The sequence below is a fragment of the Lepeophtheirus salmonis genome, chromosome 10 (assembly GCF_016086655.4).
Source record: "Lepeophtheirus salmonis chromosome 10, UVic_Lsal_1.4, whole genome shotgun sequence".
Classification (NCBI taxonomy): Eukaryota; Metazoa; Arthropoda; class Copepoda; order Siphonostomatoida; family Caligidae; genus Lepeophtheirus; species Lepeophtheirus salmonis.
The window spans coordinates 6,787,978-6,805,156 of record NC_052140.2 but is presented as its reverse complement, the minus strand read 5'-3'; the positions used below and the strand labels follow the sequence as shown (position 1 = coordinate 6,805,156).

General features: G+C 36.9%; 1 protein-coding gene across 50 annotated transcripts in view; it reads right to left on the bottom strand.

The window, feature by feature from the left end:
* Dscam1 (Down syndrome cell adhesion molecule 1) overlaps positions 1-17,179 on the bottom strand; it is a 73,119-nt gene that overhangs the window by 8,255 nt on the left and 47,685 nt on the right. For 11 of the 50 annotated variants that reach the window (XM_040720570.2, XM_071891478.1, XM_071891468.1 and 8 more), the window contains exons 8-11: positions 12,263-13,269; positions 11,701-11,988; positions 2,288-2,407; positions 1-2,221 (exon numbers count right to left, since the gene is read on the bottom strand). In XM_040720570.2, coding sequence (XP_040576504.1) covers positions 1-2,221; positions 2,288-2,407; positions 11,701-11,988; positions 12,263-13,269 — 3,636 coding nt within the window. Of the gene's footprint in view, positions 2,222-2,287; positions 2,408-3,087; positions 3,376-3,908; positions 4,197-4,706; positions 4,995-5,089; positions 5,378-5,510; positions 5,799-6,725; positions 7,014-8,059; positions 8,348-10,849; positions 11,138-11,292; positions 11,581-11,700; positions 11,989-12,262; positions 13,270-17,179 lie in introns of all 50 variants that reach the window. The other 39 variants (XM_071891438.1, XM_071891462.1, XM_071891444.1 and 36 more) reach the window with 9 other exon arrangements.

Here is a 17,179-nt window from a genome sequence, read left to right as displayed (position 1 = left end):
TCATTATAAGCAGTAGCATATAAATGATATCTTTGACCACAGAGAAGCTCATCCAAAATAAATTCTTCAGATCCATAAGGAACTGAGGCAGTACTCCAATCACCGAATTCGGGCTTATAATGAATAGTAAAGCCATGAATACTAGACTTGTCAACATTTTTGGTTGGTTTGATCTTAACTGTGATAGAATCTGTGGTTTGAGCAGTCAATGACATCTCTGGTGGATCTGGGGGGCCGTTCACAATGAGTTGGTGAATAACTGTGTCTTGACCATATTTATTGTTGACCATACAAGTATATTGGGCAGCATCATCCTTAGAAATGCGAGTGATTTGAAGGGATCCATCTGGTAGTTGGCGAATTCTATCATTTTCTGGAATGGGCATTCCATCAATTTTCCAGTGAAGGGCAGGGATCGGAAACCCTACGGCAATGCAAGGCAGTTGGATATCTGTTTTGGCAATAGCTGAGTAACTATTTCCAAATGAAGCAATTTTAGCGGGAATTCTATCGGTTGGTGTTAGAGTGACCTTTTTAGATCGGGGTCCTCCTCCAATAGATGTGTGTGCAGTGACCCAAAATTCATATCTTGCTTTAGAGCTCAAGTTATCGATTTGCAGACTCATTTGAAGAGAATCCACTTTTCGGCTTGTTGGTGCAATATCTCTACTTCTATCTAACTCCTTAATGTACACGGTATATTGAATAATTTTTCCATTTTGTTCCTTTGGTAATTGCCAAGACACGAGGATAGAGTCATCAGACATGGCAAGAGCTTTCACAGAAGAAGGAGGTCCAGGGATATCTTGTTCAGTGGTTGTAGTGAAAACCTCAGTTTTGGTACCATCTCCGCCATTTGTAAAAGCAAGAACTTGTATTGAGTAATTCGTGTAGCGCTGAAGGCCAGTGAGTTCGGCTTGCATGTCGGAAGAAATCTTCGTAGCATGGGATGAAGGATCATACCAAACTTTGCTAGGTCCGTAAATAACCTTATAACCCTTAATAATACCATGAGCTGAAGCTAGTGGGGGTGAAGACCAAGTGACTTTTATACTTTGAGAAGACAGAGTTACGAGATCAATGTCTTGTGGGGGTTCGGTGGGAGCTCCTTCGGCGGTGTGGACCAAGACTTCGTCAGACATTGGTCCCTGGCCAATTTTATTAAAGGCTTGAACAACGACGGCATATTCAGTAAATACTTCTAAGTTAGAGATTTGAAGTTGATGCTCATGGCCTTGTTCCTTTCTGAATTCCACTGTCTCGAATAAATAAGGTTTTTCTTCACTATTGGCAGTTGCTTTGTAGCCCACATAGTATCCAAGAATATCACCATTCCAATGCTCAGTTAGAGGAGGTTTCCAAGACACTCGAAGAGTTTGTTGATCAACAGCTGAAACACGGATATCAACAGGTGGTCCGGAGGGAGCTTCTTCGGCAGTCTCAATTGTAATTGTATCGGAGGGTCCAGAGACACCAATCACATTTTGAGCAACAATTCTAAAGTGATAGGAATTGGCAGGCTTAAGGCTATATACCACGGCTTGATTTTGATCCCCAGGTACAAGAACATGATCAATATCATTTTTCCAGGATCCTTTTGTTGGTTTGAACTCAATAACGTAGCGTGTAAGATTGGAGTTGCCGTTATAGGGAGTTTGCCAAGAGAGTTTGACGGTACGTCCAGCCTTATCAAGAACCTTCAAATCATACGGAGTTTCCGGATTTTCTTGAATAATCAAATTAATGCTCGTATCATCACTTCCAAATGCATTGGTGGCCACACAAGTGAAAAGTGCGGAGTCTCCTCTTTCTGTTCTTTTGATGCTGATCGTACTCAAAACTCCATCATCTATAACTTCTTCTCTGATAGTGTATCGGTCGTCAACTTTGGCATCAAGTCGTTTGTTGTTCATGTTCCACAAAACACCGATGGGTTTCTCTCCTTTTGCTTCACATTGTAGTACAGTGTTGTCCGAGATGAGTGCTGTTTGAGTTCTCTTCTTGATTTCAAAGGAAGGAGGTGCCTGAACTGATATTTTAGCCACGGCTGAAATTCCACCTATCCCATTGGATGCTTTGCATAAGTAAAATCCTTCGTTAGACTTTTGAATATTCTTAATAATGAGAGTTCCATCAATAATTTTCATGTTTCGGTCATTAGATACATCCAGATCTTTGTAGTCGCTAGGGGTTGGTCTTTGTTCATTTGAGACGGGTAGTCCTAAAATAGAAGTTGATTATATATTTTTTATTATGAATCCATGGTTATTTCTCAATAATTACTCACCAATTGCCTTTCTCCACACAATTTTTGGTTGAGGGAATCCATCAGATTTACAGTCAATTTTAGCTTCACTACCTTGGGCAAAATGCTTATCAGTGGGTTCTACAGTCCATCGAGGACGAACTATAGTGAATAGAAAATACGTATATAGTCGGTTCTTATATTAATATAAATTGAATTAAGCGACAGAAAGAGGTCACAGGAAGGCACTGGAATAAGTCTACAAAAAATTGTTTGTACTCATTTGCTGCAAATCTGCATAAAAGTTTCTTTCAGAGTCCCCTAGTTCTGCACCCACTCGGTTCATAAAATATGACATGACCCCCATCCCCCACGACTTTGATTCTCACACCTACCATTTATTTTTAATTGAGCAGTATCTGATGAATTTCCTGCCTTATTTGAAGCACTACATGTATAATTTCCTCTGTGTTTGTGCTCCACGGAGTTAATAATCAAAATACTTGTTCTTGAACCTATGTTGGTTATAGCTATCCCAATATTTTGTCCAGAGTCTTCTAAACTTTCCCCATGAAAAGACCAACTAATTTTTATTGGTTCATCCCCTTCTGTAATGGTACAAACCACTTGTGCAAAAGAGCCCTCACTAAAAACGTTCTTTCCAAAATTTAGAGGAACCAGAGAGGGGGGCTCTATAAAGAAGAAGAAAGAGATAAATAACTATGTGCATTGCAAAATTTTGCATCCCACAAATGTATACACATTAAAAAAATCCCTTCATGGCACCTCTAGACTGTTGGGCTGGTAGGAAGGAGGAGTTAATCAAATAATTATGAAAATACCATTTACTCTTAACTTGGCAGTATATGAATCATGCCCAGCATTGTTTGAGGCTTGACAAGTATAATTTCCTCTATGCCTATAGCCTACACTATTAATTACCAAAAGGGATAAACGAGGCCCAAGGTTAGTAGTGGTGATCCCTGTTTGAGTTCCTACCTTGTCCCCATGAAAGGTCCAAGTGACGCTCAGAGGCAAGTCTCCTGAGGTGACCACACATGTCAGTTGAGCAAAATTCCCTTCATTCATAACTTCTTTTGGAAAGGTAAAAGGCCCAATCATGGGGGGCTCTGAAAAAGTATGAAGAACAAAAATTATGTTACATACATATTTAATGTTTGCATACCACAAATTTAATTATTTAATTAATACAGTACAGTCACAAGTCTCCCCCTCATCTCTTTATGTCACTCAATCCCCCCACTTGATTACCATTGACTTTCAACTCAGCGGTATGCGTTCGTATACCCGCTTTATTCTTTGCCTGACATGTATATTTCCCTTGATGGGAGTAATTGACTGAATTAATGGCTAATACAGACATTCTTGGACCTAGATTTGTGGTTGCAATCCCTGTATTGGTTCCAATTGTATTACCGTGAAAGGACCATGTAATCAACAGAGGAAGATCCCCAGATGTGATTACACAGGAAATTTGGGCAAAATCCCCCTCGTTCATTACTTCATTTGCAAAGGAAAATGGTGCTATGAGTGGAGGCTCTGAAAACCAAAAGTAAAAGTAACTTATTTAAAAAAAAGTCAATAGGAATGTGCCTCCTCAAAATGTGCCGCTACTCTGCCACCCTCATTAAAATGAAAGTACCGTTCACTTTTAACTCAGCGCTATGAGTCTGTATTCCGGCTTTATTTTGAGCCTGACAAATATATTCCCCTTGGTGGTGATGCTGAGCAGAGTTTATGACAAGCATAGACATTCTAGGACCCAAGTTGTTGGTGGATATCCCTGTATCGGGACCTATATTTTCCCCATGAAAACTCCATGTTATGGTTAGGGGAAGATCGCCCCTATTCACCACACAAGTCACTTGGGCAAAATCTCCCTCATTTAAGACTTCATTTGCAAAAGAAAATGGTGCTATGAGAGGTGGCTCTGAAAGTTAATAAAAAAGAAAGACATGAACCCAGGAGAAAACTTTATTTAATGTGTGCCCAATGAGACCCTTTCTTTCCAAAAGTGTGATGCTACTACCGTTCACTTTTAACTCTGCACTATGGGTCCGTATACCAGCCTTATTTATGGCTTGGCAAGTGTATTCCCCTTGATGGTGATGTTGAGCAGAGTTAATTACAAGCATAGACATTCTAGGCCCAAGGTTAGAGGTGATTATACCCGTGTTTGTGCCTATATTTTCACCATGAAAACTCCATGTAATCGTCAAGGGTAAATCCCCTCTATTTACGACACAGGTCAATTGCGCAAAGTCCCCTTCATTCATTATATTTTTAGAAAAGCTAAACGGTCCAATTTCAGGGGCCTCTGAAAAAAGGTATGTATTTTATTAGAAACTGAATCCTCAAAAGGCTTTTCCTAAACAAATTCATCAATAATAAATTTTACAAATCCGCGCCATTCCCTCGAGCCTCTCCCTCCCTCCCTCACCATTGACTAAAAGAGTTGATGTATAAGTTACCATTCCAGCAATGTTTTTGGCGTTACAAGTGTAATCCCCACTGTGCCTATAGCCTACACTAGATATAATCAATATGCTAGTTCGTCCACCCACCATAGTAGTTGTAATGGAGGGCTCCGAACTAATTACATCCCCTTTAAGACTCCAGCTAATGCTAACAGGTACATCACCATGAGAAATAGAACAAGTAAGTTGTGCAAAAGACCCCTCATCTATGGACTCAGAGCCAAATGAAAAAGGAACGATTCTGGGAGGCTCTGAAAAATACAAAATTTAGATAAAAGAATATGATTGATCAATGTGTGCCCTCCGTGGATCAAATTCTTTCACATTCTTCAGAGAATGAAAATACCATTAATGCTCAATTCTGTTGAATAACGAACGGAGCCAGCTGGATTGCTGGCTCTACAAGTGAACTTTCCTGAATGTCTATAGCCAACTTCACTTATAATGAGTATACTGGTTCGAGTACCTATCATAGTTGTGGTAATGGAGGGCTCGGAGGATATAACTGCGCCATGAAGGGACCAAGTTATTGTAAGAGGTTCATCTCCTTTTGTAACTGAGCAGGATATCTGAGCATAGGATCCTTCGTCAATTACATGAGGAGAAAAGGAGAAGGGAGCAATTTGAGGTGGCTCTGAAAAAGTAATGTAGTGGTCCAAAATTCAATATGTTTCGAGTATAAATATTTAAAACTTAAAGCAAATAACAAAATAAGTAGTCGGACTCTTTCTGTGATCCCTCCCATGCCTTCAAGAGACTTAATTTACCATTAATTTTTAACTCAGCTGAGTAAGTATCAAAACCTCCATCATTACTTGCACGACAGGTATAAGTACCACTGTGCCGATAGCCGACGTCAGTAATCATAAGCATACTTGCTTTAGTACCAAACATGGTCGTAGTCATGGAGGGTTCAGAAGATATTATATCTCCTTTTAAACTCCATGTTATAGAGAGGGGCTCATCTCCTCGCCTCACTAAACAAGTTAACTGAGCTACATCTCCTTCATTCACTGGCTCAGCACCAAAAGAAAATGGATTTATGATAGGAGGCTCTTAAAAAAATAAATGAAAAGACAGAGATTTAAAAAGATAAAAAACAAAAACAAATTGATATATATGAAATCCAGTTTTTCCAGGATATCTCTTTCTCAGATCGCTTAACACAAATGAAATACCCTTCACTAAAAGTGATGCTGAGTGCGTTGCAGAACCAGCTGCATTTGATGCACGACACGTATAAGAACCACTGTGCCTATAGCCTACATTAGTAATCATGAGCATGCTGGTTCTAGTACCAATCATGGTTGTAGTTATAGAGGGCTCTGAGGAGACTACGTCTCCTTTGAGACTCCATGTGATCCTTAGTGGTTCATCCCCTTTGCTCACGAAACAAGCTAATTGAGCCATGTCACCTTCATTAACCGAGTTTGAACCGAAAGAAAATTCATTTATGATGGGGGGCTCTGAAAAAATAAAAGACGTCAGAGAATAGATTGATATCTTTTGAGAGATACAAATATAAGAAATGTTCCTCCTCTGTTATTTGCCCCCCTTCAGATCGCTATAAATTTGAATTTTCAAATACCATTTACTTTTAGCTCAGCGGAGTGAGTTGCAGTACCCCCCGAATTAGTTGCACGACATGTATAGGTACCGCTGTGTCTGTAGCCTACATTTGTAATCATGAGCATACTGACCCTTGTGCCGATCATGGTAGTGGTTATGGAGGGCTCTGAGGAGACTACGTCTCCTTTGAGGCTCCACGTGATCGTTAATGGTTCATCCCCTCGACTAACGAAACAAGTCAATTGAGTCATGTCCCCTTCCTTAACACTATCAGATCCAAAAGAAAAGGCTAAAATACTGGGAGACTCTGAAAATGAAACGAACAAGGAACTTTGATAAAAAGATTAACATCATTTCAGATATTATGTGACATATTATTTCATCTCTTTCATGTCAAGTTTTGCTTCAAATACCGTTGACATTAAGCTCTGCTGAATGAGTGGCAGTTCCTGCTGCATTACTAGCTCTACATGTATAGGTACCGCTATGTCTATAGCCTACATTAGTGATCATGAGCAAACTTGTTCTAGTACCAAACATGGTAGTCGTTATGGATGGCTCAGAGCTAATCACATCTCCCTTTAGACTCCATGTGATTCTAACGGGTTCGTCCCCTCTACTAACCAAACAAGTTAACTGAGTAATGTCTCCTTCTTTAACATTATTTGATCCAAAGGAAAAGGGTAAAATACTGGGGGACTCTGAAAATTGAAAAGGAAAAATTAACAATTTAATTTACATTTTGGCTACATCCATTCCTTGATTAAAAAAAAAACAACCATACGACATCTTTCTTACACCCCGCTTCCTTTCCTAATAATTATGTATAAATACCATTCACTTTAAGCTCAGCAGAATGAGTGGCAGTGCCAGCAGAATTAGTTGCACGGCATGTATAGGTACCGCTATGCCTGTAGCCTACATTAGTAATCATGAGCATACTAGCCCTAGTACCAATCATGGTTGTGGTGATGGAGGGTTCTGAGGAGACTACGTCTCCTTTGAGACTCCACGTGATCGTTAGCGGTTCATCCCCTCTGTTTACTAGGCATGTCAACTGATTAATATCTCCCTCTTTAACACTCTCAGCTCCAAAGGAAAAGGGTAAAATGCTGGGAGACTCTGAAAGTTATAATTCGTCATAAATAATAAAAAAAAAGGATAACTAAATATCATATATATTTTAAAACTACTTTAAAAAGTGATTCAACCCCTCAATTCAACATCTTTCTTTCGACTAATGCAAGGGCAGGGGAGTACCAACCATTCACTATCAAAGAAGCTGACTGTCTCATTGAGCCAGCTTCATTTTTAGCTTGGCACGTGTAAATGCCATTGTGACGGTAGCCTACGGACTGAATGGTCAACATACTGGTTCTTGAGCCTAACAAATTTGTAGAGATACTGGGCTCAGAAGAAATAACTGCACCATACAGAGACCAAGTTATGGATAAGGGCTCATCCCCTCTACTTACAATGCAAACGATCTGAGCGAATTCGCCTTCATCCATGGATGGCTTACCAAAGGAAAGTGGGAGTATTTCTGGAGGCTCTGAAGTGGGATGAACAACAAATATGTAGCTTTAATTAATTTAATGATTGTGTGGTATTTACTTATACAATTAATTAAATATAACTCTACATTTATTAGCCTAGATTAATTTGATTAAATTACGATTAGGAAATATTCATCTATCCAATGCCTCTCAAGGAACCTTTTTCATTCAATATGAACAGGAAATTTTACCATTGACTCTTAGAACGGCGGATTGTGAGCCAGAGCCCGCTTTATTAGTGGCTTTACATGTATAAACTCCACTATGGCGATACCCAATTGATTGGATTGTGAGCATGCTAGTCCTTGTTCCCAAAGATGACGTAGACAAGGAGGGCTCAGAGGAAATACTATCCCCTTGAAGGGACCATCCAATACTTAATGGTTCATCTCCCTCTGTGACAATGCAAACAACTTGAGCAAATTGACCCTCATTCATCACTTCTTGACCAAATGTCAATGGAAGGATTCGAGGTGGCTCTGAACAAAAATAATAGATCATAACATGTCTTATAGATACATTTTATAATACATTTAAATTAACCTTCCTATAAACCTTTTCCGTCCCTTTTTTAAATAATGATTACCATTGACTTTTAAAATAGCAGATTGAGAACTAAATCCTCCCTTATTTTTGGCTGTACATGTGTAAGTTCCACTATGTCGATAGCCTACAGCTGATATTGTGAGCATGGAGGTTCTACTACCCAACTGAGTGGTGGATAATCCAGGCTCAGATGAGATCACATCTCCTTTTAATGCCCATGTGAGGGTCAAAGGCTCATCCCCTATACGAACTATACATAAAAGCTGTGCAAATTCACCTTCATTCAAGATATCCTCCCCAAATGTCAGTGGCATCAGCTGAGGGGGTTCTAAAATAGTAATGTTTTAAAGAATGGATTAAAACACTACTTTTATTGATAATTATACATCTTATAAATAACTAGCAACATGTTACCCAGCGTTGCTCGGGCCAAGAAAGGAGCTGGAAATCACTTTGACAATGGTCAATGTCATTTCCATTTCATGTTTAGACCCCTTCGGTGCGGGCGAGCATTACAATATGACGCCATATCATATATATACTTTATATGTATGTATTATTATGAATTAAAAAGAAAAAAAAAGTGTTATTAACTTCAAATTGCATACCAACATATATCTATGAAAAAATTGTCTGAATGGGAAGTCCATCCATTATTTTTGACAAAAATTGTCTAATCAAAATTCGCTAAGAAAATTACAAAAAAATGTGTATCACTAATTTTGCCAAAAAAGTAAAAAACAACATTTGTTGGAGCTGTAAAGAGAAATACAAACCTACCAATGTTTATTTCGTAATTGCAAAGCCAAAAATGTTATGGAGAATAAAAAAATAACCCTCGATAACGGCTTCTTTTTTATAAATATTGCAAAAATAATTTCATAAATTTTAAATACAAATAAGGTATACAATTTGATGTCCAAAATGCATCGCTTAGTGGCATTTCTTCTTAAAAATTGACGTTAGAGGGAAAAATTAAAAATTATTCATATAATGACAGATATTTCAGTGAACCATCTGGTTTTATCGTCAAATTTACAGGCAACCGAATTTTCAAAAAAGATTCTACAAACTGTATTTTATCTATGAATTCAATTGGAAATCCATTTTTTTTTTGCACCTAAAAAAAAAACGAAATGCCAGATTTTACCGATTTCCTTTTTTTTTTTCATAATTTTTTTGATTTGAAATAAATGTGCGTTACCAAAATAATCGATATTTTGTAAATATACCTGTATAAGTTTGGAACAGACCAATATAATATGTATTTTTTAGAACTTTCCATATTATAATCTTTAAACTTCAATAATTCTTCATTTCAAAATCAAGAGGTTTTGTAATTTAAAATGAACCTTGTTTGGAGTAGAGAAAATGCCACAAAAATAAATTTAAGAAACACTTTAGTTACAAATATGCTCATTTTTGTGTTTTGGGTATGGAAAAAGGCCCCTTATATGCCCCTACCGAAAATTGGTAACCCGGTCTTAGTCTGACCAGGTTTAAAAGAGGCACCCATGTAAAGTTTCAGCCTCCTAGATCCAACGGTGTGGTCACCCAAAGAGGACACACACACACAAACTCACAAGCATTTCAAGTGGTTTGAAGCATTTAATTTCATTTTTTTTACACAAAATTTGATGCAAATACTTTGATCCATGTTTTTCAATAGCAAAAATCCCCAAACAAGCAAAATACTTCTAACCGTTATGCCTCTCACAGACAAACTATACATATTAGATAGCTATATGTTTTTTTGGCAAGTGTACTAGCATAATAAATAAAATAATTCAGCATAGCTAATGTATCTTACCCACGAAATTTGAAAAGTCACCTTAATTTTGGACAACCCTCGTATAGATTCGTATTCCGATCCATACAACCCTTGTGATAATGAAGGGAGTATACAATTAAATGAATTTTACCGGGATTTTTGCTATAGAAATAATTGTTTAAATTAGATTTTATATACAGTAACAGTTATCCAGTTTAAATTAGAGCTTCTATTCGATTTTGAGATTTAATACTCAGTCAACAAATAGGATTTACGGATACATATCCGTATTTCTGTCTCTCAGTGGTATACATATTAGTCTTAAATAAAAAATATTTTTTGTTTGCTAGATTGCAATCACAAAAAAATTGAAAGTTGAGACCTCAATGAATTTAAATTTAAAAGAAATTAATTGAATATATATAAAACTCGGCTTTCTTAAGCCCTTTGTAATCAGACAATTTTATCCCAAGGAAGTTGTCATTTTTCAAATTTTAACTTGCTTGAAAGGTCACAAAAATGGCATTAAAAGGCTGAAACTTTGCAAAATTCATATTTTTATCAATATGCAGTAGATATAAAGAAACAGACAATATAAAGGATCACCCTTCAAAAACGGAAGACCCTAGTGTACACTCCTGTAACCTCCTTGCATTTAAATTACCATTGACTCTAAGAAGAGCAGATTGAGAATCGCTTCCAGCCTTATTTGTGACTGTGCAAGTATAAGTACCACTATGTCGATAGCCTACAGCTGATATGGTGAGCATGGATGTTCTACTACCTAACTGAGTGGTGGATAATCCAGGCTCAGATGAGATCACATCTCCTTGTAATGCCCAGGTGAGGGTCAAAGGCTCATCACCCACTCGAACTATACAAAAAAGCTGAGCAAATTCACCTTCGTTCAAGACATCATCCCCAAATGTCAGTGGCATCAGCTGAGGCGGCTCTAAAGGATCATTGGTAAACAAAAAATAGAATTTGGAAGGACAAATTACCAAAACAAAGTAAAAAAGATTGATACATATATTAATATATGTAGAAAATTCTTCCTGTAACCTCAACAACTTCAATGCTCAATAACATTATTGAAGGTACAATTACCATTCACTTTCAATTCTGCGGATTGTGTAGCAACTCCAGCTTCATTCTGAGAGGTGCAAGTATAAACACCACTGTGCCTATAGCCAACAGAATTAATAGTCAAAATAGATGTCCTTGTTCCTATCTTAGTTGTGGATAATCCTGGCTCTGATGATACATCATCTCCTTTGAGAGTCCAGGACATTGTAAGAGGCTCATCGCCTTTACTTACAATGCAAATTAATTGAGCAAATTCACCTTCATCTAGGATATCCCTTCCAAAAGTCAAAGGCATAAGAGATGGAGGCTCTGAATTTGAAATAAATTCGTAATTTAAAATTATCAAGGATTTCAGATATTATATATATGCATATAAATGATATTAGCCTTTAATAACCCTTTCCTATCGCTTGATCATTTGAATCCTACCATTGACTGTCAATGACGTGGAATAAGAAATAATTCCAGCCTTGTTTTGAGCAGTACAAGTATAAGTTCCACTATGCCTATAGCCAACAGAGTGAATACTCAATATGCTAGCTCTGGGCCCCACTTGAGAAGTGGTCATTCCTGGCTCAGATGAGACAGTATCACCTTTCAAGCTCCAGGATATTTTAATTGGAGTATCTCCTCTTTGAACAATACATGAGACTTGAGCATAGAGCCCTTCATCCACTGAATCAGAACCAAAGAAAAAAGGAACGATCTCGGGTCTTTCTACATTTAAAAAAATAATCAGATTAATTAATCATAATTATGAGCTCATTTGGGATGCAGAGTGTATGCAACTTTTGAATAATTTAGTTAGAAACCTGTAATAATAAATAAGCTGAAAAAAAGAAAAACAAATAGGAGGATGACTTTGTGAAAACAAAGTCCTGTTATTACGATTTATGGCAAAAATTAGACTTGTGACGTATGAACAACGAACATTGTAAATACATACGCCACTTAATAAGGCATGCAAAAATGAAGGAAAAAGTAATCTTACCCATGACAGAAACTTCTAAATCCGATCGTGCAGAATAACCTTCATCATTACGAGCCACACACGTATATACAGAAGCATCTTCTTTGCGTTGAATGTCAGAGATAATAAGAGTTCCATTAGGGAAGACGGTCTGGCGATCGTTGAATGGAAGTTGACGTCCATCCTTTTCCCAGACAATATTAGAAATGGGGTATCCAGCAACAGGGCATGTAATAAACATGGACTTTCCAGCCACTACTTTCATGGGTCTCATTTTTTTGACATAGGGAGCTCCAAAAACATTTAATTTAGCCATGTGGGATATTTTACCAACTTTGGAGGAGGCTTGACACTCATAGGTTCCACCAAATTGTGTTTTAACTTGAGAAATATTCAAATGAGATGTGACATCTCCATTTGCGTCTCTAAAGCTTCCAACAGTAATTGCTCCCTCATTCTTGACTTCCTTTCCATAAATGAACCATTTGATATTGGGGGATGGATCTCCTTTAGCGATACAGCTGATGGATAAGTAACCTCCGGGCTTAACAATAGTCTCTTCAAAATGACTGATAAACTCTGGTGGATCAAATCGGCCTCCTAATTTCAACTCTGCTGTAGCTTGAGCGGATTCTTGTTCATTGCGGATGAAACATTGATACATTCCACGATCATCTTTCTTGACAGAGTTGATACGAAGGGTGTTTTCATTATGATTGATGGATTTTCCATTTTTGAGCCAAAAAACTTCTTTGATGGGATTTCCTTTGTAGTTACATTTGAATGTGACGGAGCGTCCATAGTCGACAACCTGAGTTTTTGGCTCGACATCCACAGAGAGGGGTGCAGTTACAGTCAAAACAGTTTCAACACTTTCTCCACCAACAGAGTTATTTACCATACAAAGATACTTTCCAGAGTCTTCCACTTTAGCTTCCTTGATAATAAGAGTTCCACCAACTTGCTTGACACGATCATCCAATTTAACCAATTTCTTGTTATTATTTGCTTCCATAAACTTGTACCATCTAGAAAAAGGATAGATTCAAAATATTAAAAACTATACACTTCTACATAAATATATATACAATTGAGCGTTTTCACATGACGTCAGCATTGTTGATGTATGCTATTTTGGGGGTCTAAACAACCCCATTTTGTAACTCATGAAAACTCCTTTTTATTAATATTAGGAAACATATGAAAGTTTGTGTCAAGACGGGACCAAAAAATAATATAACATAAGTCATATTGTCTATCGAAAATGTATCCCTCTAATCCCTAGTGTTATTATGTAGCGATAGTGGACTTGACTTTTAATCTATCTTGATTACTTTAGGGTAAAATTTTTAGAATACTAGGTTGCGTTATTAAAAGTAGGGACTAGCTGAGACTCGCAATCAATAGGACCAAACATCCTCAATGCATCATGATGCTGGGCGTTGTGGCCGCGTACGGGAAGGACATGTGTCCTTACTGGTTACCAAAGGGACTCAAAATGCGGTAAAATGAGTATATTGAGCTCTAACAAACGGCCATGAAGCCTTGGACTGATGCTAATTACAAGGATGTCAAATATGTATGGTAGCAAGACGGGGCACCTGGTCATATAGCCAAAAAGTTGTAAGCGTGGTGTGTCGTCAATTTCAAGGTCTTCTGACCGTCATTGGTTTGGCCACCCTCCTCTCCAGACTGTTAACCCTCATGACTATGCAATTTGGAGCGTAGTCGAGAAGAGAGATGAAATTTGGATGATCTCAAGGTCTATGTGGAGGAACAGTGGGTGGCCATGTCAGAAGCCTTCATAAAAAAGTCTGGAGCCCACAGTAGCGCTCAAAACAAATAATTTTGAAATATAAAAAGATATATCAATAAGGAATTCTGTGATAAAGCCTCAATAATGTACTCCTTTTAATTCTTGCAATAGTTTACCATACTCGTTTGTTATCAATAAGTCCAATATTTTACCTCGCACATTGCATATCTGATCCTAAAATGTATTAAAAATATTGTCATACATCAATATACAATCTTATTTTCCTATTGAGATAAAAATTAGCACATTACAATTGAGAGAATCAGATATTTTTCACTAATTATTCATTAATATTTCTCGTCCCTAATCGATAAAAAAAAAATGTTTGTACAAATCTAGCCATTTTTGAGGGCTTTTCAGTGCATATTACTTTGACTTAATTCAAATATCACTATTTATCATTGACATCAAGTAATATTCAATGCAAGTATCAAGTCTTTTTTAATTCATAAATCCATTTGATGGAGTTTCATCAGGATTTGTTGAAAATTTGCCTATTTCATGAAGTAAAAATATCAACCATGTTCCCCCAAGATGACAATGTCAATACAATTTATGACATCAGTGAAAGCACTCTAACAATATGAAATCCATGTATTGTATTTTTAAAATGGAAATGTAAGTAATTATCTCATTTCACCTAGAAATTATTATCTAGCCAACTACACAAATCACGGGCCTACTAAAGAATATGACCATTTTTAATAATGGCTTGAAAAGGGAGCATTGTGAGAACTCCCCTTTTTCAAATGCTTAATAAACAAAAATTAAACGCGTTAGTTTTTTCCACTATTTGATCTACATAATATATCAAGGGTAAGTAACTCATGTGTTAGAATATTAGCTCAAACCTGAAGGAAGGGACAGGGAATCCCTGACTTGGACAAAGGAGTGACAGTGAAGAATCGGATGAGGCCGATAAAATATCCCCCTTGGTTACCTGAGGTTTAGCAGCACCGACAGGCTCTATATTAATTGTATTAAGAAAGAAAATAAGCCTTATTTCATAGTTTTAATGGTAGTATGAATGCTGGAATCAGGACCAGTTTTAGCGTGAGTGGGACATAGGTTAAAGATAAAGGACCTTTTTATTCGAATTTTGGTTTATAAAAATCAGAAAATAATTTTTTCATTTCTTTATTGTATAGAAAATAATTAAGAAGGGCCTTTTTAGGAAACTAAATATAATCAAGGACAGGGCAGGGCAAACATCCTAATAACAGGGGCGCCAAAGAAATACATATATATACAATCCTACGGACGCCCCTGAATTCCTTTCTAAAACCGGCCCTGGCTGGATCCCAACAGCAAAAGGAGATAGGCTTAGGGAGTAAATGTAAGCTCTTGTATATTTGCTTCGAAGCAACTAACCATGGAAATGGATGACGCTAAATTGCATCACTTATACTCAACCGTTCAAACACTGAATTAAATTTACAGTATCAAAAATAGGATCAATACATTTTTGCTAGTTGAGTCAATTGACTCGTGTTCACCGGTTGCTCACACAAAACCTGTATTATTTTGTGCTAGTATAAAAATCTGCACCAGAGGCAGCTCAAATCAAGTTTACTCTCAGAACCTTCCGCACCCCCTCTGAGATCTACCATCATTCATTTAAAAGTTAGGGAAAACTAACCTAAAAGAAGGCAAAGGGAATCCTTGAACAGGACAAAGAAGGGATGTTTCTTGATGTGAAACAACGGAGAAAATGTCTGATCTGGAACTTCGAGGAGCTTTGGGAGAAGAAGATCCCACTGGCTCTATGAGGAACAAATGATTATTTTAAAAGAGAGACGAATTAATGTGTAAAAGTTAAGGAATTAGAAGGTATTTAAAATGTACAGTCATACACTTTTCAACTATTTTTAAAACAAATTAAAGGTATATAAGAATGTCTCTACCTAAATGAAGGGATGGGAGATGCCATTGCTGGGCAGATTAGTGCAAATGAAAGACCTTCTTTAAACTCAAGGGTAGTACTCTTTCCCACAGTAGAAAATTTGGGCAAAGATGAGCCAACTGGTTCTAAAAATAGCAATAAGATATAGACATAAAACAAAACAATATTATCACTACTGAAGCTGAGATGGGGGATATTTATCAGAAGCCTGAGATTAAAAGCAAATATGAAATTCTATTGCATTGTTACTGAGTGAAGAAGATGTTAAACTTTCATCAAGTATGAGAGATATAGTGGATGAACTGCTAAAAAAAAAGTTGTTTAACCATAATTCCATAGAGCAGTGTTTATCAAACTTCTTACAGTATGCACTAGTTATAGAATATATTTCGATCTGGAAATACAAGACCGTTATAATGTTTGTTGGACCTTTAAAAATGTTCGGTCAGATGCCTTGATAAAAAAAATCGATCTAGATGGGTCTAATTTAAAAAAAATTGCATAGATGAATTGTTGATAACATCATGTCTCTATGTAAATTGTGAACCTAGGCAGAAAATATCAGTCGCAAAGAATTGATCCCAAACTGGGGCGCAAGTACTAGTATTAAGATCAAACTGAATATATGTATAATAGCGGAAGTTTAATCTATTTATGAGGTTCATACAGGTAACTCTAGAGGGAGCTCATCTACCATAGTTTGAAAACGACTGCCATGGAGAATTCCATATGTCAATGGGATATAATCTTACCTCGGACCTTTAATTTTAAACTAAAATGTTTATTAATGTATATATTTTGACGTAACTGTTTCGGTATTTCAGTGTAAGAGCGGAAGAATAATTAAGTAAAATGAAATGAAATAAAAAAATTAATCATTCTTTAACCAACAATTAAAAGTATAAAATTTCAAAAAATAATTGAGAATTACTTATGGACTTGATTTACTATTTTTTCTAGGATCTCAAAAGTTTAATTTGAAGAAAGAAATCGAGACAATAATTGATATTCGGATTTCAACAAACAAATGAGGGAATTCCGCACCGAAAAGTACATACAATACGACGTTCAACCCTACTGTGTAATATTCGTTTGTTTATTTGTGGAAAAAAATAATCAAATATAAGCCGAACAGACCTAAAGGATGGAATAGGTGAGGCCATTGCGGGACAAAGTAGCGCAAAGGGAAGTCCTTCAGTCGTTTCGAAGGCTATGGTTT